The 27,364-nt window shown below is 41.8% G+C and overlaps 1 protein-coding gene across 4 annotated transcripts in view; it reads left to right on the forward strand.

Annotated features, from left to right (window-relative positions):
* Mthfs (methenyltetrahydrofolate synthetase) overlaps positions 1-26,436 on the forward strand; it is a 33,523-nt gene extending 7,087 nt beyond the window's left edge. For all 4 annotated transcript variants that reach the window (XM_059267052.1, XM_059267056.1, XM_059267055.1 and 1 more), the window contains one exon: positions 26,096-26,436. In XM_059267052.1, coding sequence (XP_059123035.1) covers positions 26,096-26,328 — 233 coding nt within the window. In that variant the 3' untranslated portion in view covers positions 26,329-26,436. The remainder of the gene's footprint in view (positions 1-26,095) is intronic.
* Positions 26,437-27,364: the final 928 nt, after the last annotated feature.

A 27,364-nucleotide genomic window follows, 5' to 3' on the forward strand; every position in this document is an offset into this window, starting at 1 on the left:
ACAGTAGGCCTAAGAAATTTGAATTTTGTCACAAAAAATTTGAAAATGTTCTCTTTGTTTTTTTTTTTTTTTTTGAGATGATGTGGTTTGAAAGAAAATGGCCCTCAAAGGAAGTGGCACTATTAAGAGATGTGGCTTTGTTGGGGTGGGTGTGGCCTTGTTGGAGGAAATGTGTCACTTTGAGGTGGGCTTTATGTCACTGTCAAGACGGCTTTAAGGTCTCATATAGCTCAAGCCACAACCATGTCTCAGACCATTTTCTCCTGCCTGTGTGAGATGTAGAACTCTCATTTACCTCTCCAGCACCATGTCTGCCATGATGATAATGGACTGAACCTCTGAAAATGTAAGCCAGCCTAATCAAATGTTTTTCCTTTATAACAATTGCTGTGGTCATGGTGTCTTTTCACAACAATAGAAACCCTAACTAAGACAAAAGTTATCTCACTGTGTAGCCCAGGCTGGTCTTGAATTCACAATCCACCTGCCTCAGCCTTTAAGGATTATAGACCTACATAGCCATCTGGCTGGTAAATATTTATTAAGCACTTAGTGCAGTGGTTCTCAACCTTCCTAGTGCTGTGACCCTTTAATACAGTTCTTCATGTTGTGGTGACCCCAACTATAAAATTATTTTCATTGCTACTTCATAACTGTAGACGAATTTCTAAACAGTCTTATTAAATAAGAAACACAGAGCCAAATACAGGGTAATAGCCCACGAGATCAGAGAAATAGCGAATAGCCATGACTAGCCTTAGCTTACCACCACACAGTAGCTTCCCTAGAGAGAGCTTCTTCCTGTCTAACCTGTGCTTTTATTGCCTTCCTGTTCTGCCTTCTCATTGGCTCTAAGCCCAGCTACATCACTTCCTTGTCACCTCCTGTGTATACAGAGCTCCAGTCTCTATGGTTGGTACTGGAATTAAAGGTGTGTGTCACCACGCTTGGCTGTGTCCTTGGCCACACAGAGACTCTGCCTGCCATGTAATCAGATTAAGTATATTACTACCGCCTGACTTCTGTTTTATGGCTCGCTGTGACCTCTGATCTCCAGGCAAACTTTATTTATTAACATACAAATTAAAATCACATTTCAGCACAAATAAAATATCACCACACATAACTAACTTTGCTGCTTTTATGAGTTGTAATGTAAATATGTGATATGCCAGCCCTGTGAAAGCATTGTTTGGCCCCCAAAAGAGGTTGCTACCCACAGACTAAGAACTACTGAATGTCTATGAGAAGCATGATGGAGAACTAGTTCTCACAGTAATGGAGTTAACTAGCCTGTTGTTCTCACAGAGGCAGGGTTTTGCTTGCATGTCATAGCTCCTCTTCTTTGAGCTGTCCTGTTCAGCTTTGTGTTAAACATCATGACGTCCCTCCATTTCTTAATTCCACTTTCTTAATTTGTTCTTTATTCTATTTCTGTTTGTAGCTAGCTTGTGCCCATAAAATTATCCTTGTCTCTCCCTTTTAACCATCCAATTATTGAGTATTACCAGATTTTTCTTTGTAATATATTCGTGTGCAGTGTGTGTGTATGGTGTGTGTATATGTGTAGGAGTAGAAGCCAAAGGAGTGTGTTGCACGTCCTGCTCTGTCACTCTTCCCTTATTGCTTTGAGCCAGGGCCTCTCACTGAGCCTGGAGCTAGGCTGGCCTCAAGCAAGCCCCAATGAATCTTCCTGTTTCTTTCACTTCATATTGCTGGGTTACAGACACAACCACACCAGGCTTTTTACATTGCTGCTAGGGTTTGAAATCAGGTCCTCATATTTATGCAGCAAGCATTCTTAGCCACTCAGACATTTCCCCAGCCCCTCTTTGTAAAATGTTTATCACCTGCTTCTAAGCCCAGCCATCTTTTGTTTCTAGGTTTTGACTCTTTACTTCTATTCCCCTAGAATGAGTTTCAAACTGGTTCCCTGATCATAGTGATTCCTCTCAGATGCCTTTTTACACAGCTCACCCATCTGTTGGGTCTTGTCCTGTACACTATAATGTTCTCTGTCTCTGGCTGGCAGTACTTCCTGCTGATCTGTTGTGGCCAAAAGCAGGGACATTGGATAGCTCCAAAGTCCAGACCACTGTTTGAGCTAGTCTTTCCCCATGCTCCCTGCTCCTCCCCAGAGCATGTGCTTCCTTTCCTTCTCTCACAGCGCTCTGCTGAAGGACAGCGTTTCCTAACAGTTGACGGTGAGAGATTCAGGACCGATCTCTAGTTTTACTCCTTTCTAACTGTGTGACTTCAGTCCCTGAACTCCTTTGAGTTTCAGACATCTCACCCAGACATGGAGCTCATGAAGCCTACCCACGGGCCGTTGCAGAGCTTCAGGGAGAGAATGTCTGAAAGGGAATAGTCACATAGTAGGTGCTCAGTGAAGGTGCCCTTGCTGCTGTGGCTGCCGCTTTGCTGGGGTTGAGTTGTCATGCACGTGGACCTCTGTGAAAGTGAGGCTTGCTGTTTTCCAGGCTAGAACGTGCCACTTGTTTCTTCAGGATAGAACATTACTGTCTAGTGCCTGAGATCACTAGCTCTCAAGTTGCAATCTGTGTTCAGTTCCTTACCAGTTGGGCAAATTACTTAATATCTGAAAGCACCTGTGATTTGGGAATAATAAAGCTGTTTTGTAATGAGGTAAAGTAGGATGATATACAATTAAATGCTACACAGTGTGTTGTCATGAGGAATCAGTAAAATGCAGCCATCATCATTAAGTGCTGAGTATTTTCCTTGCCTGCTCTCAACACCCTAGTCTTTTTCTTCTGTGATTCTTAAATCCTTGGCACTTACCATTAATCCCCATTCTTTATTAATTCCTCTTGGGAGTATATTTCTTTTTGTGCTAATAGACTTGGTCTCTTTAGGGGATGAGATCTTGGTCTAAGATACTCTATCATGTGGTTTGTAGTGTATATAGCTATCCTGGCAGGAATGAAGACAGGTCTAAGGAGAGATGCAGGTGCCCTTTCCTCCAGCTATCAGATTACTGAAACAGTGGTTCCCCAAGAAAATGGAATTTCCCTAGAAGAGATGCAAAAAGCTGAAGCCTGGTGCCAGCCAGAGAAGGAACTTGTCTCCCAGGAAGTGATTTCACACAGTTCTGACAACTTTCCAGACTACCTTGCAGGAGAGACTGGAGTTTGAACAGTGATGGGGCAATGACCCCACCTTGAGTGGAACTGCTCATTTATACACAATTCTTGCCAGCTGTTCAAACATAAACTTTGGAGCTGGTGAGATGGCTCAATAGGTAAAAGTTGCTTGTCACTAAGCTGAGGACTTGAATTTGACCCCGGAACCCATGTGGAAGGAGAGAACTGACTCCTACAACTTGACTTCTGACTTCCTACATGTTTTGTAGCATGTGTTGCCCTCCTTCAGAACTAACTGAATAACTAAGTAAGTAATGCATGTAACAAAATAAGTGTAAGCGTCATTGCAGGACCTGAAGATGAGTTGGGTGGGCTGGTGTTCACTGAAGCTCTATCTTTGTTTTTCTTCTCAATGTGGCCACATTGGATTACTCTTTTTTCTCTGCTTTTTATGATTGTTGAATCGACCTGTTGTGGGCAGTGACTGAGCTTGACTTGTTCTAGTTGCCAGGGTCTGTACTCTGACCCTAACAACTCTAGCAACATGTTGATTCATTCTGGAAATTTCTCGAAGTGAATCCACTATTTATTATAATTCAAAGAATGCTCATATAAATGAATAGGTTGATCAATCCATGAATGAAAACCTGAATTTTAAAAGTTACAAGCAATACACAGGAATAGTTTTATAGATTCTGGGATTTATTTATTTGTTTGTTTGTTTGTTTATGTCATGTGTGAGATGTCAACATTATCCCTGGGTTTGGCAGGGACCTTCCTGGGAGATAGTCTTGGAATTTATCTTCTCTCCAGGCTGGTTTTGGGAAAGTCACTGAGTTAAGAGAAACATGGAATGCTCTGTGGCTGCTGATGCTGGCTTACCTGCAGTGGAGGCCATGAATTAGCATGGATACCTTGTGTATTTGTTATGTTAAAGGTTTGTTGAACACAACATATTTATTGTGTTAAAGGTTGGTAAGAAACAGAAACTGTTACTGGAGTGTTTAAGGTCAAAAGCCTGGGTTCTAGAAGGCTCAACATGCCAGGCTTGGCCATCTGTCCTTAATTCCTCCATTAAAGAGACAAGTCATGGTGAAAAGTAGAAAAGACTTCCTCCTCTGACTGGCACCAGATTTTAGCCTTTCTATCCTTGCAGCATGGTATTACTAGAGAAATTCCTTGGGGGTGAGTGTTTCATTTGTCTTCTTTTCTTGAGAACATCTTTGCTCCTGTCAGATGGTTACAGCTTGTTTGTGTCAAGGTGGCCTACTCCACCAGGCTTCTTTCTATAGCCCAGAGGTGCACTGAGATGGCTGCTAGGCCCCAGTTCAGATGAAGATAACACACCTGCATGTATCTCCTCTTTTGTAGGCCAAACAAATGTGTTAATTGTTAAACTGAAAGCCTGGGGTGGCCCCTAGGCACAAGGACCAGGCCAGACTGTCAGGGCTACCACATTCTCAGCCAGCTGGTGGAAACTTGGGGACACTGAGCACAGATGACTGTCATCTGCTCAGGAGACCTTTTGGTTTGGGTGTAGTTTTTAGTGAACAAAGAAGTATGTTGCTAAAGATCACACATGGTTTGTTGTGGTTTGTAGCAGCTCCTCTCTTACAGGAAGTGTGTTTGCAAACCTTTAACCATCTTCTTAATCCTGAGATTCGAAAAAGAAAAACCAGTTCAACAATTTTGAGCCAAATTGGAAGCGAACTTTAGTCAAGTACTGACCAGTATGGACTCAGATCAGGACCACTCCCTAGAATCTCAGAGAGTGGCGGTGAGACACATGTCATAAGGCCTTTTTAAAGGACAACTATATTCAGCTGCTGTATTTCCCATAGGGCTTTGTACAACCCCCAGCATTCCAGGAAGTTGCCTGGTCTTTGGGCAGGTGGGGCTTACATACCGAGTCTTACAATGTCTCTTTTACACAACAGAAATGTTATTCATTGATTTTATTCAAACTTTTGAAATAGATTGTCTTAGCGAAAAAGAAATCAAACAGTGGTCATTTTCATATGTGCTTTTGTACATTTATCTGTCGTGATGGCAGTTAGGGTGGCTTCCTTCTTTGGACCATAGAGAAAATTTCCTTCAGATTTAGGCCTTCTAGAAAGCAGAACAAATTCTTACTGTCCTTTAGTCTCCCCTGTATTCCAATGAGTTAGCGGTAGCCTAGAGAGGTCGAGTGACTTATTAGAGGACACAGGCAGTTAACGAGAGTGGGAGGCCATCCAATTCTCTAGTTTTCCATTCTAGTGCATCTCCCTTTTGCAGTAAGGTCTCAGGTAGCCCAGGAATGTATAGAGCTCACTATGTTGCTGAGGGTAGCTTTGAATTTGTGCTCCTCCTGCCTCTACCATCCAGATGCTTGGACTATAGGCATCTGCCACCATGCTCAGTTTGTGCAGTGCTGGGAAGCGAGCTAGGTAGGCAGGCACTTTATAAACTGAGCTGTATCCACAACCTACCCTCTGCCCCACTCAGTGCCCTTTGAACTACTTTTCCAAGATATTGTTCATTGAGATCGCTGTACTGCCTGTGTTTTCCTTGTCTCTGGTGCTGTTCATTAGAACCATTGTACATGGAACAGGTACCTTTGGTAATTGCATTCAATGGGACATGTTTTCCCTGAGGAGCAACTTGTACAGAGTCCTATATATCTAAATCCATACTGCTCATGAGTTAATCTCTTTCTGTAGTCATTTTGTACTCAACCAAGCACAGAGAAGCCAGCTTTGGCTTTTAATTTGAATGGTAAGTGCACTCATGTTAGGTTTCCCTGGATCTGTTCCAGAACGTTCTATTTTATCTTTTGTAGCAGCGACTGTAGAATACATTCTGATTTTCCCAAGTGGTAATTTGCTTCTGGTTAACTCCCAGTGCATTGAGATTAAAAGATCCTCCTTCCCTTAGGGATTGTGGCCAAGCCTTGCCAAGTGGGTTAGCCTGCTGAATGTCTTTTCAGGCACAATGATTCACTGAATGTGCTATTGAACACTTGATTTTCTTTAAAGGACTAAGCCAGGTGACTTAGAACTCTCTCTAAGTAGAACCTGAAGCAGTTAGAGTACTTTTCCTATTCCTTTCTTATTGCCTGTGATTGAGACATTAAAATTACTGTTAAGTTTAAGTTTCTATACACATTCAATTATTAGAAGCCCCAGACTTTTAAAAAAGTTTGAATTATAAGTAAACCAATTAATAAAATTTGTTATAATATATTGTAGCATTTTTCTAGGACATTGAGTTAGAAAAAAAATTTTTTTAATTGAAAAGTCACGGTAAAAGGAAATTTTAAGTAAACCTTGTCAGTAAATGAAAGTTTGCCTTCACCCCTGATGACCTTAACAGACACTGAATTCTTTTCTACAGAGAACTGAAGCCTACTCACTAGCTGCTGTTCTTTAAATGTTCCTGCAAATGTGACCTTATCTCAACCACATAGCATTACTGTACCACATAGAAGTTGTTTTTATTGCCTAGAAAATAATTCCAGATTCTATGGCAAGGAAGAAAAAAAGAGGTGTTTAATAGTCCCCTCCCCCTTTTTGGGGGGGCAGGTCTCTGCTTTCATTCATCTGCTTACCTCGGCTTACCTTCTTTCTCTGACTGCTGGAATCTTTCATCTTTCTTTTGGGGAAGTGGAAAACAGAGTCTATATAACCTACTGTAGTCTTGAACTAGATAGTGTCCAGGTTGGCCTTATACTTAAAACCCTGAACATCAGCTTCCAGAGCTGAAACTGTCTGTGAACCACTCTGCCCAGCTCCTGCTCAAATCCTAACCATTGTTATGTCCTTGACCTTATGGACTTCTGATCCTTTGCCTAGCAAGTACTTAGTACTTTGATTTCAGGTGTGTACAACTATTCCTTGTTTATGCCATACTGGGGCTTGAACTCAGTTCTTGTCTTCATGCATACTAGGCAAGCACTCTTCTAATTGAGTTACCAGCTTGATTTTTTTTTAAAAAAAAAAGAATTTTAGTTGTTGTCATGAAGTACTAACCATGTATGGTGTTTATTGAATGATCTCTTCTTCTGGTAGAGTCACAGCTGGGTTTTATTCCTAGCATAGTGTAATAGGCAAGTAAACTAGTCTAGTGATGCCTAACTCAGTGGTTCTCAACCTTCCTAACACTGCAACCCTTTAATACAGTTCCTCATATGGTGGTGACCCCCAATCATAAAATTATTTTTGTTGCTACTTTATAAATACAATTTTTCTACTGTTATGATTCATAGTATAAGTGTCTGATATGCAAGTTATCTGATATGTGACCCCTGTGAAAGCATCCTTCGACCCCCAGGTTGAGAACCGCTGGCCTAACTCTAGAGAACATTGAAACATCTGCACTTTGTTCAATAGATTTATTTTCTACACTTCTTGCTCTGGTCAGCAAGCTGAGGGGTTACAGATGTAGAGAGCCAGGGGTCCAGTGGACAGGTGGGGTGGGCAGTGTCAGTGTTGGTAAGAGTGATTGGTTAAGAAAGAAAGGGCTGGTCAGGCATTAGCTGGGTGAGACACAGGCTTTGGACATTCAGAGCTAGGGCCAGGGAGCTTGGAGAAAGTTCTTATGTGGACAGGGATGTGAAGAGCACAGCTCTTCTTCCCTTCCCCAAGGATTTTCCTCTCCTTTCCTGTTCCTCTCTCCTACTGTCTCTGTCTTCCCTGTGTTTTCCTGAACTCCTTGCTTTCTCCCTTTATCTCCTTATTATCTATCCCTTACCTACTCTTTTTATAAGTCATTCAAGTAATCGATATTTTTGTCCTTGGTATTACCTTGGTATTAGCTTGTAATATTTCTCGATTCCTTACTCATTTATTTTCATTCCTCCCTGTATATTAATACAAAGGTAATAATACTTAATATTTTGATATAAAATGCTTTTGGTCTCATTGTTATCTAATTTATCTTAATAGTATTACATGCTTCATTGACCCAAGCAATATTTAACATTATTAAATATCCTAACCATTTTCTTATCTATTCCCCTTGAGTAAGAGAATATTGGCACAAATACTTCAGAACTTTTGGAATTTATTAAAAATTTCTTTTTAGGTTAATATATTTGATTATGCAGTCTGGTTAGTAATGGCATTGGATTATAAGAAACAGAAATCTTGTGAAGTACAGTTTAAACAAGGAAAGGGCTTATTTATTACTTGTTTTTATGCAATGAGAATAGAATTTCAATGGCACATGATTATTGACACTGGCCTATCAGTTTAAGGAGATGAAAGAGTGGGCTACCATTTTCTTGGCAATTCCTTCCTACTTGTGAAATGGCTTCTATGGATCCAGCCATCACATCTGTGGTGAACAAGAAGGAAAACGGAGCTGATGGCATGGTTGAATGTTAGCTGTCCCTACTATAAGAAGCTTTTCTGGAAATCCTTACATCTCATTGGCTTTATCTATAACAAAACCTAAATATAAGGGAATCCAGGAATTTTCCTTTGTTTATTTTTATACAGATTATAGGATGGTATTGGGTCAGTAGATAACAGTTCCTATCAGCAATAGTTTTGTAGACTTGCAAAACAATCTGTGTTTTTTGTCTAGAGGACAAAGTAAGCTCTATGGTTGTATATTCAGGTGAATTCATTCCTGGGCTTATAATTGACATCACCTAAACTGGAAACAGCCACAGGAGCAAGAAGACACAGCCTTGCTATGGCTCAGCCTGAGGATTACTTCTCAGAGTTCTCCACTCCAGTGAAGCCAGTATTCTTTACTTCATCACAGAAAAGATTTATAGGATGAACAGTTTGTAACAGTGTTGGAGTTTATTAGAAAGGTTTTTAATATACATTTGATTTACAATATTGAGAGAGTAGGGTGGAGGGGGAGAAGAGGAAAAGGAGACAGAGACAGAGAGACTCATTTAGGAAAAAAACAACACACACCCAAGTGTAGGCATGGATGCGCCAATGGAGAGTTACCCTTGATGTCTTAGGATAGCTGTGTAAACATTCTGGTGACTTTTCAAGTTACATTATTCCAGGTCTAGAGAGATGGCTCTGGTTAAAAGCAGGTACTAGTCTTGTAGAAGACCTGAGCTCAGTATCTAGTGCCCACATCAGGCAGCTCCAGCTCCAAAGGGTCCAAATCTCTCTTCTTGTCTACACAGGCATCTGTACTCATATGCACATACCCACACAAAACTAAAAATTGTAAAATAAATCTTTCAAGTTAAATTTTCAGTATTCAAAGAGTTTAGAGAGTAACTAAAGATGTTTTGGTATATTTATTCTCCTGCCAGAAACTTCTGTTTTGTAAATAAAATAGTTTCTGAGGTACGTTGAACAGGATTACTGGCTGATAAGAAAGATAAAGGCACAAGTAGGTCCAAAGAGTCAACAGAATTTGTAGCATAGTATCCTCCATGTGTCCACGTACTCCTAACCTTGCTTCTGCACATTTCCTTTAGTGTACTGTTAAGTGTATTTTAGCCAGGTTATACTTGTTACTATTGTGTGTACATTTTTCCTTTTATATAATGGATATAATATGTATTTTCAATGATATAAAGAGAGGAGATAAAGTGTGTGTATAGTGTGTGTGTGTGTGTGTGTGTGTGTGTGTGTGTGTGATAAGTTTTTGCTAGATAGTGCCTGGAACTCATTATTTTCTTTATCTACTCCCCCCCCCCCCCAGTGCTGTGATTACACACGTGTATCACAGCTGGTTACTCTATTATACTTTAAAGTGATGATTTCTGTTGTATAGAAAAGCATAGCAGCATAGACTTTTTAAATAGGATCAGGAGTTTCTGAAAGAATTTTAAAAATTATTATAATCTTAAATTATTTCTCAAGTTTGGGGAAAACAAAAATTGAAACTTTGATTTTCTAAGAATCATGTATCCTTGATGAACTGGTTTCAAAACGAGGTGTGCAAACTATAGTTTCCAAGGCTATTTCTTAGATGAATTGCACACTTTTCTCCAAGTCCACCAGATGTCAGTGTTTCACAGATGTATTAGTCTGAAGCAGTGCCTTTGTCCACAGTCTCCACATTCCTGTGTCCCTTAGTCAGTTGACAGTGTAGTCGGAATCACTGAAGTGGGAGTCAACTGGAGACCATCCAAGTCAGCCTTTTACCTCTGGTAAGGGAATGGGGCTCTGTGGGAAACGATTCATCAAAGTCACGAAGTGAACAGTGAAGCCAAGCCAAGTGTTTTTGTTTCTAAGACTCTCCATCTTCAGAAGTTGATTAAAAATAGGTATCAAAATCATAGAAAATAAAAATGTATAATCCAGAATAGAAGCCCCATTTTGGAGGAAAAATAGGCAAATGCTGTTCCATTTGTTTGGGTATATAGACAGCAGTTCAGTTGTGATGAATAAGTTGCTCAATTCTTAAACTGTATAATTAGGTGGAACCATCTGAAACAGCTGGCTGGATATGGAATGACTGGATGTGAAAGTGACCTTTGAAAACGATTCTGTTCTTTATCTGAGTCATGTGACACCAGCGTCGGTACTTTTCTAATACCAGTAGAATAACTCCCACATCCTCTCTGCCCACAGCCTTATCCATTGCCTTGGAGAAAAATAATACAAACCATTTAGTTTTACCTGTGTTGAAAAACACTATGGAGGAATTCATTATCTTTTTAAATAAATGCATAGGATAAGAGACAAACCATGTTATTTTCCTTCTATGTTATGGCTAGAGACAAACCAGTGCAAATAAGGGAACACTTAGACAAAGTCATAGAGAGGATGATATCCATTTTAAGGAAACACCTCATCTTTAACCAGCACACAACAGTTTTTCATAACATGTAAAGGAATGTAAGACATGTAATTGCTAGGCTCCAGAAGGTTCTCCCTCATTATGTAATGAGCACCCGCTGTATCCCTGTTGACCCAAGTTCCCTGTAGGGGAACTCCTTTAAGCTTCTGCTTCTAAGGTCTTGAAAGGGTCTTTAAAAGAGTCTGTTGTCTGGTGGGATACATGGGGATACAAGTTACTGGGGTCGGATTACAAACCAGTAGCCAGCAAGGACCTTCTCCCGAGCCTTCCTTCAGAGTGCTCCAGGGAACTTGGGAATGCTTTGCAGTTCCATACTGCATTTTCATAAGGAGTGGGTTTGCTTATGTAGGAATATGTTAATGTAGCATTTTTAAATGTGAGGAATGATTTTAGTCTCTTTCTGTGTAGCCTTAAAGATGCTTCTCACTGGTCCCGGGCCTTCTCCACCTCATAGTGGTGTTTATTTTCCTTGGAGATTCAATTGGCCTCCCATGGCCACTCATGTTCCCCTGATTTTCCTGTCAAGCTGCCCCCAAGGGCTTCCCTGGTTCTCCCGATGGAATTTAGTGGGTTTCTTTCCTAGGCACTGGTGGCACTTTTCTATATGTATGCTATGGACCTGCTGTCTTGTTTTCCAGAGGCAACTATCACTGTCCCTGAACACATGCCAAGCTCTCCAAATCTGTGCTTTGGCTCATTTCGATATCACAGGCCATCATTGCCCCTCTTGCAGATTCCTGGAAGTTCTATTTTTCCAGCACCCACTTCCTTAATGTCATCTTCCTGGACTTAACCCCTTTGCCAGTGGGATATAATTATCTCCTTTCTGTATATTGCCTTGGCACTTACATTACTCTATTCCTATTACAGTTTAGGTACAGTTTAGTTTCTTACACTCAACTTCTTGGGCGTGTTTTTAGCTGAGCGAGTTGTTAGTCCTTATTGGTATATACCTTTCCCATGCTCTTTGTAGTTCTTTGGGTGGGGCTGACATTGTATTCATTGAGTTACTAATAATGGCTATTTATTGACTTGATTGCATTGAATTTCTGATAGAATGTCAAGCTTTGGGAATTTTTTTTTCTGCTTCCCCTTTCTTGTCAAACTGGTTTTAGGGTGCATTAAGGGTTTCAAGATGAAGTTTTTTACCCACCAGAAAAGGATGTATTGAAGCAGATAACAAGGCTAGCTGGAGTAGAAAAATTACCACAGTTCATTGGAAAAGGATGTTATAGAGATCTGGGTGATACTATTTCATAGCATTATCTTACTTTAACTTAGGTTTTGCAGCAGTAAAAGTTGTTCTGATGCACAAGGATCATATCAGGTGAGCTGTGAGGCTTCTGATACATGGAGGATGAGAGCAAGCTGGAGGAATATACTGTAAGTCTAGTTACATTTGCTGAACCAGAGATCCTGCTGAGCTTTCAAGTGTCTGTTAAACATTTGAGTAAAACAAGAGATAGAAGCCAGCAAGCAGTTTCCATTTTGCTAAAGTCTCGAGGCTGAGGAAATTGACAGAACTATAACTGACTAGGATAAAGAATTTGTGAGCTCATCATGTACAAAGTAAGATAGATAGCAAGAAATCCAAAGGTACACTTACCCTGTACCTAGAAGAGACGCTCTTCATTACCCTAAAGCAGTGGTTCTCAACCTTCTTAATGATTGCAACCATTTAATACAGTTTTTCATGTGGTAACCCCCAACCACAAAATTATTTCACAAATAATTTTATTACTTTTATGAATTATACTGTAAATATTTGTGTTTCCAATGGTCTTAAGTGGCTCCTGTGAAAGTCATGTAAACCCCCAAAAGGGTCCCGACCCACAGGTTGAGAAACACTGCTTTGAGAGTAAGCCACTGGCCGGGTGGTGGTGACGCACGCCTTTAATCCCAGCACTCGGGAGGCAGAGGCAGGCGGATCTCTGTGAGTTCGAGGCCAGCCTGGGCTACGGAGTGAGTTCCAGGAAAGGCACAAAGCTACACAGAGAAACCCTGTCTCGAAAAACCAAAAAAAAAAAGAGAGAGAGTAAGCCACATTTTAATTCATTAGTGATGCTGGTAGCTTCCACATGCTAGGGAAACACTCTCCTATCCAGAATCTTAGCCCTTCTCTTCTCTTTTGTGCTACCTCTCCTATCATATTTGTTTATTATTATTATTATTATTATTATTATTATTATTAATTATTAGTATCGTAAGGAAGCACATAGTATAAAATCCACACTTTTGCCCTTCTGAAACACTCCATTCAGCAGTGTTAAGTTCATTCAGCTCTTGTGCAACAGATCTCTGCCAGGCCATGGTGGTGCAAACCTTTAATCCCAGTACTCTGGAGGTAGAGGCAGGTAGATCTCTGTGAGTTTGAGACCAGCTTTGTCTTCTGAGGGAGTTCCAGGACAGCCAGAACTACAACTACACAGAGAAACCCTGTCTCAAAAAAAAAAAAAAAAAATTCATTTGGGGACCTGAAACTGCCCACTGAAAGATGACACTCACACCAGATGACCCCCTCCCAGTCCTAAGGAACTGGTTCTTCTTTCCATTTCTGTGATCTTGACTGCTTTAAATACACATAAGTGGGGTTGTAAGTATTTTGTCTTTCTGTAGTTCTCTTATTTATTTCTCGATTGTGTTACCCAGAAAAAGAGTTCTAAGAATCATTAGCTTAGATTGAAGAGTTTCTATCATCTTTTTTTTTTTTAAGAAAATCGCATAACCAGAGGTTATTCAGGTTAGAGAAAAAGCATAGGAAAATCATTTATTCATTTCTTCCCACTTTTATTATCCTGTTTGGGGCCATCTGACCATGAATATCTCCCAAACTCAGTGTCAAAATAACATTTAGGATTGCTATTTGATTAGATAATACTGCTTTTGTACTTTTTTTGCATTGAAAACAATTTAATATCTCCTTCCATAATATTTATTTTAGTCCATATCTTCTAAGATAGGATGAACTGAAGTTTGATTTTCTCTGCCTTTAAGCCCTAAGGGAGATGGCCAAATCAAAGGCTGGCAACCTTTCCTGTGAAGGAGCAGGTAGTAAATGTTTGGGGCTTAGTGGCTGGTACTGCATCTGTTTCAGACTGACTCTTCCTTCTGTTTTAGTGGCAAAGTAAAGTGTGGCTGGGTTCCAGTGAAGCTTTATAGCAGTATTTGGCTGGTAGGCTGTGGGTTGCAAACCTATGTAGTTAATGAATTGGGGGGTGCGGAGATGGCTCAGTGGGTAAGACTGCTTGTTGCGCGTGCAAGCATGAAGACTGAGTTTAAACCCCCAGAACCCTAGCAAAAAGCCAGGCCTATTCTCCCAGTACTGTGGGAAGGTGGAGACCAGAGGATCACTGGTACTTATCTCTACCTCATCGGAATAAAGTTGAGAGTGATAGAACATTAGCTGTCCTCCTCTGGCCTCTACGTGCCTGTGGGGGGGCACACCTACACATACACACTACATACATGCCACACATACATGCACCATACCCACACAGAATTGGTTCACCTCTTCTCACTTTGGTTCTTGGTAACTTACTTGGTGTTTTTCATATATGGTTATGATTGTTGTTCATAGGGATAGCAGTGATGGTTGTGATGTCTAATAAAATACTGTCAGATAATTGCTACGTGTTCCCTGTTATCTTAATATTTGAGGCATATTTTCTAGATAAGGTGTTGGTCAAGATATAATTAAATTTTTAAGTGCTGAAGAAAATAGTTAACATGATTTGAATTGTGTCTTTTGGTGAAGACTAGAAATATTTTAGAATATTCCTACACACACACACACACACACACATTTACTAAAAGAAAATAGCTGTGTTCTGTTTTTGCATTGCCTTGTCCTGGGAAGATGTGAAAAGGCATCTATTTACCCCACATGTAGCACTAACACCAACCAAAGTCAGGATTCCACCCTAGTCCAATGTGGTAAGCCATTGAGTTTGTTTATTAGCCTTGTTTATAGGAACATAGGTAAGGGGTTGCTTACAGGAGAGTGGGTGGTCCCCATATAGCTACATCACTGCAAAGTCCCTCTCCATCATGGATGGTGATGTCATGAAAGCTGTATCATGGAGTCCCACTTTCAGGTAATCTTCCTCTTTTTATATACCGTAGCATCACAGCCGACTTGTGGCAATGAGTAATGGCTGGAATCCAAGATGAGGCTCCTGTGGTCATCCTTCGCCTTTTTCTGTTGAGGGTTGTCCATAGCTCTGCTACCATTACGTAGACCTAGGTTTCATTGTATTTTTGTTCTTAATTTGCTACCATGGCAATGGGCCAAAGTTTTCTCTATTCTCTACTCCATTATAGCACTGGGACAGTCATTTTATGTCCAGATAAAACAAACAAACAAACAGATCCAGCAGTGTTTGATCATAAAGATGAGACATAAAGTAGGAACTAAATATTATCTAAGTCTCCATACCCAGAATTAACCACTGATAATAACCATGTTTAAGTCTGTTGGTTAACTAGACTCACAGACTTCTTCTCTTTCCACATGATAAAAACCCACAAAGGGCAACTTAGTGGACATATTAGAGACAGAGGATGGTGAAGCATGAGCTGGAGTGTTAAGGCTGTACCCCGTGCAGCACCCACATTCCTGTCCAGCAGCCCTTCTAGCTGCCACGCTGCTGGTACCAGAGGCATCCTCTCCCTACTCCTACCTCCTGCAGGTCTGTGGATGGCCAGTGTTCCCCAGAAGTTAATACCTAAGCACTGCCCGCCCTGTTACTTTCCCCTTTGTTGAACTTCTTCCCTTTTCCCAGTTTCTATGTCATCCATCTACACTGCACCCCAAGCCTGACTAGTATAGATGCTGTATTCAGTGTGACTGAGCCTGCTTCCATGGTGGATTTAGTAGAATAGTCTTTCTGGGCTTTACCCTCCAGCAAGAAGCTCCCATCTTCGCCAGCACTGGAGTCTCAGCATCACTGGCCATATGGCTTCGCCAGATTACATCATGATTTTTCCCGTTTGGAAAAAAAGGAGATGATAATGTGTCTTGTGGGGTTTGTGGGCAGGTGATGTGAGGATGGGTTTGTGAAGTGGACAGTACAGCTGGAAGAAAGCATCAAGGATTAATGCCATTGTTCCTGCTTTTCTTAGAAAGAGACACTTCACAGAGGATCCTCTGCAAAAGGAAGGGTGGTTTATAACCAGAATGCTTTCCCATCACATCTGTGTAAAGCCACCATTTCTGCGAGCCTGCATGGCTCATGCTGTGCCCCTGGCTATAGCATCTTTTGTGAAGGGTGCCTGCCTGCACATTTCTGTGTGACAGCAGATGGCAGTAGAGAGTTAGGCTTGCTCTTAGAAAGGGTTTGGGCTGATAAAAAAAATCTAAATAACTCTTTTAAGAAAAAACTTTCAGCCGGGCGGTGGTGGCGCACGCCTTTAATCCCAGCACTCGGGAGGCAGAGCCAGGCGGATCTCTGTGAGTTCGAGGCCGGCCTGGGCTACCAAGTGAGTTCCAGGAAAGGCGCAAAGCTACACGGAGAAACCCTGTCTCGAAAAACCAAAAAAAAAAAAAAAAAAAAAAAAAGAAAAAACTTTCAGAGTCAACAGAGAGTAGTTATTTTCCTATCTGTAAATATAAGAGAAGCCTGCATTTATTGAACACCTTATTGAGTTTTGACATACTTCCTTTATGTACTTAGTCTCTCTGTAAAGTCCCATTTTAAGAAGTTGGGTTTTAAGGAGAGCTTCAGTTACTTTGAAGTGCCTTAGCTACCCATAGTTGTTGTGGGATCCAAACCCAAACCCAGTGATCCATCTGGAAGCCAGTACATTTGATTGATTGCTAGACTGTCTTCTAGGCTCTTGCCTTCACACAGAAGGTTGACATTTAAGAGGAGAAGTTTACATTTCTAGTTCTGTGTGTCATATTATAAAAATTCACAAGGAGTAGTGTGGAAGTGTAGGGTCCTTTTTATCCAGGATCTTCCTTGTGTTCTCCAACTTTTCATCTCAGAGGCAGCCACTTCTCTGTGTATCCATCCTGAGATGGACTCACAGGAGTGCACAGACATTGTAGAGAGAAGGGCGACTGTCTTCATAGGCCATCTTAGTTTGACTTTGCTGTGTGGAACTGCTCAGCAGTTAGTGCCATATGAACTTTAGGTTTCTTCTGTGTTTCTGCTTTGCCTAGAAGAGTCTAAATCCCTGTCTCCTTTGACTGCAGAGGAAGGTAGGACACAGAGAGGATCAGGGTTTACATGAGAGAAGTGATTTGGCAGAAACACAGAAATTCTTCTCGTCAAGACTTCATTCAAGAGACAGATGTACAAAATTAGGAGAGGGCAAGTACTTTGTAAATGTCCCATAAAGAGTAATGACTTTAATGGCCCAGGGATTTTGAGCTGGGGAGCTGTCCCAGCTCTCTGGCCTGCTACACTTGGGAGTGTTTTCTTTAAGAAAACCTTTAACCATTTCTACCACTATCCATATGTCCATGGTCTCATTCTTTGTTCTGAGACAAAAAGACCTGAAAGCCTCAGTGGGTGTCCTCTGGATTCCAGTCTGGATCTGTGACTACTTCTTTCGTCTAAACACATAGTGTTCATGGGGTTGAGTCAAGCCTCACACTTATAATATCCTTAGGTTTGAAAGTAAGGCATATAGGCTGTCTTATGCTGTGATACACCACTGCCTGTTCATCAGAGTGCCCTGTTATACCCAGGAATACAACTTACCTGGCGGGGTGGGGTGTGCTTGGCCTAGTGGTCTGGTGATAGATATCGATTCTGTATTGTGATGCACATTGGTGCACATGGCCAAAACATGTTGGGACAGAGTGAAAATGCATTTATGATGTAAATATTTTTAATTACCTGTTTCCATTAGGTAATTTAGTTGATTTCTTCATGGGTTTAGAGGTTTTTCTTTTTATTTTCTTAAATTTTTATTACATTGTGTGTGTGTGTGTGTGTGTGTGTGTGTCTTGTGGAATCAGAGGACAATTTAGGGGGAGTCAGTTCTCTCATTTCGCTTTGTGACTTGTTGGCAAGCACCTTTAACCAGCTTGCTGGCCCAGAAAAATATTATTTTTCAAAACCATTTATACATATAATCAGAAGTTGACTATGTCTTATTGTAACACATAATTGGTTTGGTTTATTACCTTGTGTGTTCTGCATTGTTTTCCTGTGAGGAGTAAGCATCGTGCATCAGTGTGCTTTAACACAACCGTGATGAGTTCAAAGTATTGATTTCTGAGTCTGTCATAAGAGATGTCCTGAATTACTGGCCCTTGTGTTTTGTTTGGGGGTGTCAGGTTCTTTGTGCTGTGGAAATATGTTTGATGGCCATGCCTGAGTCTCTGCAGTCAGCCATGTGACCTAAGGTGTAGGCATGAAGTAGTTGATTAAGTTGACATTTGATATTAATAGTTCAGGGAAGCTTTACATCATAATATGCTTATTCATTCAAGGTTTTAGGCGAAGGTTGTTTTGATTAATGTTTTGTAGTTAAATACACGGCAGTGCTGGAATCCCAACCTGGCAGCCTGTGACATAGAAGTCTGCACAGTCCATCTCTCAGTAAAATGGTGTGGGTCCTTCCTCCACAAAAAAAGCCTCACTTGTGTTAAGAATTCCACAAAGCTGTTTAGAGTTTATGTGATTGTGGAGAGTTGGAATGCTGAAGATCTGTAACTCAATTATAATGAGCTATCTTTAGCCCACCAATAGTTTATTCATTGCCCATCTCTGTTATATCCAACATCCTTATGGTTACCAGGTGAAATCCTTTTGTGATGTACTCACAAACCACTAATTCCCACCAATCCAAAGGCTAAGATGCCACCAGATACCACCTGAGCCTATAACTGGCATTCCCTTGCTTTGCTGTCACTGGCCTTATCTGATGCTCCCACCATATATTTGAAGAGTGTCTTGATGTGACTTTCTTTTGTTCTGTAACTATAAAACCTTCACAAAACTGTTACCACTCTGGGGCTTGGTATTTGGAATAACCTGAATCCATGTTCCTGGCCAATGACCACTAATATTTGGCTTTAGAATAACTTATCCCTTATTCCCTTTGAGGTGAGAGCTATGTTTTTGTACTGACCATGGCCTCTAAAGTAGTTGACCTGTGGCTTTGTTTCTTCCATCCCTTTGCTCAGCCACACTTGTACCTGTTGGCAGTGGGAACAGTATAGATGTTGAATCTTGACCCTCCTGAGATAGCTTTCTCTTTGAACTCGATGACTGAAGGACCCTTTGAGCTTTCTGAATTGCTTTTCGTGTATGAAGTGAAGAGCAGTCTGAACCCTCCTGCCTGCCTATAGATGCAGCACTTTTACTCACCCCTTTATTCCTAGAGGATAGTAGTATGCTGGGCATTGGTGGACACTTCACAAATATTGGTTCCTGAACTCTGCTCTTCTTGACCCTGCACTGTGGTTCAGAGTCAGGTGTCTCATGTGATGATCTAAGCAAGTGACTGCCTGGATATGGTCAGGAACCTAAAAAGAATATAATATGGCCATAGGCTGCTCATTATGTCCTTCACCCCTTCACCCTCATTCTTTCTTTGGTTTCAGAGAGAGCTGAGCTGTAAGGAGTCCTAGGAAGAAAAAAGGATTTCCACTGTTTACTGGTCCCCAGGGCAAGAGCAGGTTACAGCATAGTGATTGGACAAAAGAACTGCATGGACGCTTAGCTGAGGCTTGTTGTATGACCAGTGCTATATTAGATGAGGTAACCATGGGGATGGAACACAGATATCCAGGCAGGAAATCACAAGTGGGTTTGTGAGACATGATTCAGTTGATGTAACTGGTGTCACAGGAATATACAGGGAAAATGATGTGGAGGGTAATGACTAGGACACTAGAGGAGGCTTTGCATAGCCAAGAAAGAACAATTGGATGTTATCATTAAAGGTGATTAACTAAATGTATTCTGGATTTTTTTTTAATATATATAATTGTTTTTGAGACAAGGTCTCATGTAACCCAGGATGGCCTTGAACTCTATGTAGCCTAGGATAACTTTGAATTCCTGATCCTCTGCTAGAATTACAGGCTGGATTACATGCAAGATTCACCATGCCCATTTTCAGGCAATGTTGAAGATCAAACATAGGGCTCTGTGCATAGTAAGTAAACATTCCTCAACTGAGCTACATCCCCAAGCTAAATGCTTTTGAGCAAGGAAGAACCAGGAAAAAGCTTGCATTTAGGAAGTGGGTTAAGCAGTTAAGCCAGAGGATTAGTACATTCAGAATAACAAGATGAGAACTCTGGCCCTAGTGCAGAGGGGCAACTGCATTGTCACATTCATGAAGTTCCTGAAGAACATGGAAGATATGGTCAGGAAATGCAAGATGAAAAGAATTAAAGGAAGAAGGAGAACACTAAGAACTGTGCCTGTTGAATTTAGAGCAGACAGGCTGTTCCTATCTCTTGGGCTCCACCACTTACTCTCAGAATGAGGGCATAGACAGTCCAGGCGCTGAACCAGTTCCATCTGTCCCAGGAGTCTTGAGTTCAGGATGTCATCAGAGACATCTGCTGTTGTCTTTCTGAAAATGATGTTCCCAGGGGTGAGCTAAATCATCAGAACTAGGGTGAGTAGAAGAATGCACAAAATCCCCTTTCATTTTCTCTGAAAGCCTGTTTCCTAGGGTTCCTGTTGCTGATGAAGAGTCCACAGCTCTGCTTGTTCCCATCTCCTCTGCATCCTGTACTGCAACGGTTGCCTCCCAGCTACCCCTAAGAGAAACTGTTCTTATCCTCTCCACCTTTGACTCCATTTCTGTGTTTGTTTCGGAAACTTTCTGTAAACCATGATGGTAGCATCTGCAACCTGTGGGCCCAGTCTGGTCCCCTACCTGTGCTAGTAAATAAGCATAGCCAGTTATCCATGTGATAGTAAATAAGCATAGCCAGTTATCCATGTATATATTGTCTATGGCTGCTTTCATAGTACAAAACTGACCTGTGGCCCACAGTGTCTCATAACCTGAATTATTTATTGTTTGGCCCTCTACAGAAAAAAAAAAAAAATCAACCAACCTAACTCTGGTTCTTCACCTGCACTCTCCTAGTTTCTTGCTCCCTCTTTGGCTGAGCCCTGGGGAAGAAAGAATGCAGAAATCAGTTCTAAGGGAAGACTGGAGTAAGTAGGTGTGCTTGATTTCACTGGGCGTTCCACAGGAACTCCATCCCTTTCTCTGCCAGCCTGTTCACGAAATGGTGCCTCATATTTCTTAATTCCCAAGAGAAAGTCTCATAATAATGTGATTATTGTAGACGATACTTAACCGTAGAGTTCATAAGCACTATCTAATTTAATGTTCGTGATCAGCAGGTGACCAAGCAGATTTGCAGGTGGTAATGTTGAAACACAGACTGGAAAGTGACTTGCCCCTTGATCCCACAGGTAGGAAGGAGCATGGTCCTTGCCCCTTACCAGCTGCCTTCAGAGCAGTACCAAATAAGGGGAAAAAGAAAGATTGTAAACAAACACAGGATATAAGGCTGGGGCCAAGGTAAGCTTTACAGTTTTGAATGCAAGAAAGCTATGAAACTACACCTCCCCCAAGAATTATAAACAATAAACTGTGATTGTGCAGAAGGATTTGGTGATCCCCAGAGACCTCTTCTTGAAGTTCCTATTGCAATCCTGATGAGTGGAGCTTTTTGCCTGTCCTAGTTAATTACATTCTACTCCAGCAGGGCCTATGAAGCCAGAGCACAAGGGGTTAAACAAAATCAGGATTGTGGTCTACGCTGTGTTAATATCTGTGCTAATTTATCATTGTCCTCTGTTAATGAGCCTTTGGTGATTGAAAACAGGGCCAAGCCAGAGCTTCAGGAAGAATATACATGAAGAAGGAAGGCTTTTCTTTTTTTCCTACTGAATTTTGACTTTGTGGTACGTTAGGGTGTGTCTAGGGTCACACTCCAGTGTGTGTGGCATGGAAAGCTTGTTGAGCCCATACCTAATTTTCTTGTCCCACTAATTTCTTCATCACTGGGGAAAGGAGGCATCCAGAAGTAGTGTTATGATGTGTGAAGATTACCAGAGGGGTGTGTGTGTGTGTGTGTGTGTGTGTGTGTGTGTGTGTGTGTGTGTGTGTGTCAGGCAAAGAGGAGAGAAGGGAAGAAAGGATGGTAGCAAGGCACAGGAATAACTTCAACTACAGATGGATGAAGTCAAGTAAGGGATGTAATATGTATTCAGAAAAACCAAATAGCAGATGTAGGAGCATACCAGAAAAGACTTCCTAAGTAACTACTGGAACCTGGGGCCACAGTCCACAAGTGGTAGAAGGTTGTTGGGTGGGGGTAATCCTATGGGCAGGGACACACAGCCAACATCCCCAGTAGAATGCCAGGACCCTGAAGTTTCAGATCCCTGAGTTACCTAACAGTCCAAAGGCCATTCTCGCTTCTGCTTATTAGCTCTAGAGTTCACGTCAAACTAACAGCCTTGCGAAGATAAACTTTCTCATTTTGCCCTATAATATTACTTCTTTAATCCAAATATATGTACTTTAGAGGTATTAAAGTAGGGGGTGTCATGCCAGGATTGATCTATCTGAAGATAATGTACTTGTCTTTTAGGGTCTTTGTGCTCTAAAAGTCTATTAAAATTCAAACATGCAGCATGACTTGGAAAAAATTAGGGCATGCAAGGAAATTTGCTACCCAGTGGAGTCACTGAGACATATACACTCAGCTCTATGAGGTAGACTCCAGGGAGAGCAGCAGACCAAGCGCAGGGTGGAGCAGGGAAGAGGGCAATGACAGCAAGCTTACCTCTAGCCTGAGGGCGAAGAATGGCTTTCCTCATCTGTTTCCTTTCTGCATTCTGTTCTTCCACCAGCATAAATATAGCGGCTCCAGAACTTTGCCTTCTCTCCTTAGGAGCTGGCACTGGTGGTTATCTCTGCCTTCTCCTCTTAGCAGCTGGCACTGGTGGTTATCTCTGCCTTCTCCTCTTAGCAGCTGGCACTGGTGGTTCTCCTGGCTGTTCTGTTGCCTTCCTTTTCTGTTGCTTTGCTTTTATACTTTTTATTATGTTATCTAGTATGCCACATGAGATGTAACCTCTTAAATTGTAGGTGTAGAGTGCATTTGTTTTGGCTATAAACACAATGTCAAATCACAGACCTCTAGAACTTTTCCATCTTGCATGACTAAAATGTTGAATGCTGGGTTTATCAAAAGCATCTTCCTCAGGCCTCTGGCAAAGGGCATTCTGCTTTCTGTTTATAAAAGTTTTACTATTCTAGATGCCTGCAGGTGGAATCAGATAGTCCATGTGTTTATGTGATTTTTTTTTCATTTAACGTAGTATCCTCACAGTTCATCAATGCCCACTATTATAAAATTTTCTTCTATTTTATGGTAGATTAATATATTACCACATGGATGTTCCATGGAATTTGTTCTTTTTTTTTTTTTTTTTTTTTTTGGTTTTTCGAGACAGGGTTTCTCTGTGTAGCTTTGCGCCTCTCCTGGAACTCACTTGGTAGCCCAGGCTGGCCTCAAACTCACAGAGATCCGCCTGGCTCTGCCTCCCGAGTGCTGGGATTAAAGGCGTGCGCCACCACTGCCCGGCTGGGATTTGTTTTTTGTTGTTGCTTTTATTCAAGAAATTTTTAAATTCATTTTACATACCAACCACAGATCCCCCATCCCCTCCTCCAAAAGAGTAAGGCCTCTCATAGGAGTAAACAAAGCCTGATATACTTCGTTGAGGCAGGACCAAGCCTCTCTCCACTTCATCAGGGGTGAGCAAGGTGTCTGACCATAGGGAATGGGCTCCAGAAAGCCAGCTCATGCACCAGGGATAGATCTTGATTCCACTGCCAGGGGTCCCCTTGAACAGACCCAACTATACAACTGCCTCCCACATGCAGAGGGCCTAGTCTGGTCCCATGCAGGCTCCACAGCTGTCAGTCTAGGGTTCATGAATTCCCACAAGCTTGATTCAGTTGTCTCTATAGGTTTCCCCATCATGACCTTAACCCCACCCCCTTGCTCACATAATCCTTCCTCCCTCTCTTTGACTGGACTCTTGGAGCTTGGCTGTGGATCTCTGCATCTGCTTCCATCAGTTTTTAGATGAAGGCTCTATGATGACAGTTACGGTGTTCAACAATCTGATTAGAGGAGAAGACCAGCTCAGGCACCCCCTCCACTAGTGCTTGGAGTCTTAGCTGGGGTCATCCTTGTTGATTCCTGGGAATTTCTCTAGCACCAGGTTTTCCCTAACCCTATAATGTCTCCCTCTATCAAGATATCTCTTTCATTGCTCTCCCACTCCGTCCCTCCCCCAGCTCAACCATCCTGTTCCCTCATGTTCTCAACGCCCATCCCCTCCCCTCTATTGCCCTCCTCACCCCCAGTTTACTCATGGAGATCTCATCTGCTTCCCCTTCCCAGGGCAATCCATGCATCCCTCTTAGGGTCCTCCTTGTTTCCTAGTTTCTTTGGAGCTGTGGGTTGTAGTCTGGTTATCCTTTGCTTTACATCTAGTATCCACTTATGAGTGAGTACATATCATAATTGTCTTTCTGAGTCTGGGCTACCTCACTCAGGATGATATTTCTAGTTCCACCCATTTGCCTGCAAATTTCACGATGTCATTGTTTTTTACGGGATTTGTTTTTTGTTGTTGTCATTTTTGTTTGTTTTGATCAGTTGATACTGTGATGGACATGTAGGCTACTCTACCTTTTGGCTGTTGTGTACAATTCTACAGTGAAAATGGAAGGGCAAAGACCCTCTAAGATCGTGTTTTAATTCTTTTGGATAACATCTAGGAGTAGGATTGCTAGATTTTATGGTAGTTCTACTTTTAATTTTCTGAGAAATCTGCATGCCATGTCCTATCATTTTGTACTTTTATGGCTAGTGCTGGAGAGAACTGCACACCTATCTCTCTTCTTACTCTTTACCCCTATCTTCCTTCTCCAGCAAACAAAACTGTTGCCTGCCCCTTGTCAACACACTGCTCCTGCTACCCTTCTTTCGGTTTCTAGGCTATAACCTGACTCTTGACATGTTCTTAAAAATCCACGCCAAATCAAAATACCCCATGACCTGATCTTTTCACCCAGCTAGATTTACTTAGTTTCTGCTGGAGTCTCTAGAGCCCTTGTCTTGGTTGTTTGGGACAATTGATAGAGATGTTGTCTTGGTCTGAGTTTTTATTTTAACTGAACTGCCATCTCCTGAAGGCAGGGACTCTGGGTCCCCTCTGAGGACTTTATAAAATGCCTTTTTCTCATTGTGGAGAGGTGAAATTCACAGAGAATGTATGTGTGTAGCTGGGTTAGAAGACAGAACTTTAAGTCAGTTGCTCTGGAAACATAAAGAGGACCCTAGGGAGTAGGGTTCAATCCAAGTGTCCAGAACACTGTTCATTTCTATAGTGATAAATGACAGGGACAGGGCAGAGAGGAAAGGTCAGTGACACCCATTTTTTAGCAAACAGGTCTTGGAATAGATAGGCAGGCTTAGAGGATTGAATCTGACTGCACCTGAGCTCTTCAGTGTGGGATGTTGCCAGGTAGGGTGGACAGGTACATGCCAGGAACAGGAAGTGGAGTTCACCTCACAGGAAGTCAGCAGCTGCTTAAAGCAGGGGCCAGTCTAGCTGGCAGTCTGAACACCACTACTTCTAGCACCCTGTGCTGGAGAGTCCTTGGCTTCCAACCATAGTATTCCTTGTCAACAGTGCTGTCTGAGTGGTTAGCCCCCAGCTAAGCTGAAAGTCTGAGCCTACCTTTGCCTGTCAATGGGAGGGAGAGAAGGAGGAGTGGGCTGCTTGATACTCTTAATAGCTACGAAAACAGCTCCATCTTTTCTGCTTTTCCCTTACCCTCTCACACCCCTCCATCTGTCATTATCCCAGGGTACTGCCTCCCAAACCGGACAGGTGTAGAATCAGCTGCATGTTAGAATTAAAGGAAGTTGTGAGGCTCTGCCCATGGAGAACCCTCTGGCTGGTGTGGATGAGGCTAGGAGTCTGCCAAGAACTGCTGGAGGATGAATACAGGACTAACTAAGTAGCTGAATAATTATTTCCTTCTTTGTTCAACTTGATTTTTTCATAATTTCACAAAGATCATGTATTTCTTTAAAAATTATAAAAAGCATTGATATTATCAGAAATAAAACCCAGATGCTATCCTGAAGTGATCTTGCAGTAATCATTGATACTCCAAATACATTCCTGTTCCCACAGGTGGACTTGACCTCATCTTCTTGCCAGGCCTCGGGTTTGACAGAGATGGCAACCGGCTTGGACGGGGCAAGGGCTACTATGACACCTACCTGAAGCGCTGTGTGCAGCATCAGGAAGTGAAGCCCTACACCTTGGCTTTGGCTTTCAAAGAGCAGATCTGTCCCCAGGTCCCAGTGGATGAGCACGACATGAAGGTAGATGAAGTCCTTTATGAAGACTCTCCAGCATCTTAAGTCAGACGATGACAGCCATACTCACTTCCTTGGTGTGAGGAAAATATGTGTATTTTCCCCTTGTCAGAAATGAGTCAAAATGGCACAATAAAGTGAATATGGATCGTGTTTCTTTAGTGTAAATATAAAGTATCTACCATAAAACCATCTTTACAAATCAATAGAAGAGTGAATACTAGAATATTAATTCAAATGGAGGCAAAAGCTCTATGGTTTTCAGCTTAGCTTCCTGGTGTTAAGCTGGTAAGCTGACCTTTCTGTCTTGCAATTTAAATTAAGTATTTATGAGTATTAGAGAAACATAGAAATTGGGGGTGAAGGCTCTATTTTCTTATAATGTCCAGTCATAGGCCTGATTGCTCTGGCATATGGAGACTCAGCTGTTATTAATTGGTTTGGCAGTACTTGCTGTGGATAAAATATTCCCCAAGAATATTATACCACCTAATCATGGCTTCATTCACTCACCTTGAAGTTTTATGTACAACACTTCATAGCTTCATGTGGTGAATAGATGGGAATCATTTGTGGTTTACATACTTTGATTCAGTTGATTGGTCTTTGGCCCTTAGGACTTTAAGATCTGATATACGTTAGAAATCATTTCTGTTGATTCAAGGCTTCCATTTGGAAATGGAAGCTGCCATGGGTTGGACATTGGCAGATGGCCTCACAGCCGGGGAGAGGTAATTTTGTTGAGGAGGGGGAAGATTTGGTTATCACAAGACACTCAGGGGTCTTCCTGGACGTGACTGCTTGCTTGGGTCCCACCCGCAGCCCGTCACCAGCTCCTGCTGGCATTGCCTCTGGGATGCCGTCTGCATCTGTTCTCTCTTCCCTCTCATCTTGCTGCTGTTTTCCTCAGCCCTCAGCATTTCTCAGCTGAAGTAGGCAGCTTCATGCTCAGCTTCTTTTGCCTCCAATTTATTTCAGGAGTGATCTGACAAGACATGAATCTAACGTGGACTCTCCCAATTGGAGTATTTTGGAGACTTTTTAACAGTGAGATGCCGTCTTCCACTGTGGAAGAAAGCTC

The sequence above is a fragment of the Peromyscus eremicus genome, chromosome 7, assembly GCF_949786415.1.
Source record: "Peromyscus eremicus chromosome 7, PerEre_H2_v1, whole genome shotgun sequence".
Lineage (NCBI taxonomy): Eukaryota > Metazoa > Chordata > Mammalia > Rodentia > Cricetidae > Peromyscus > Peromyscus eremicus.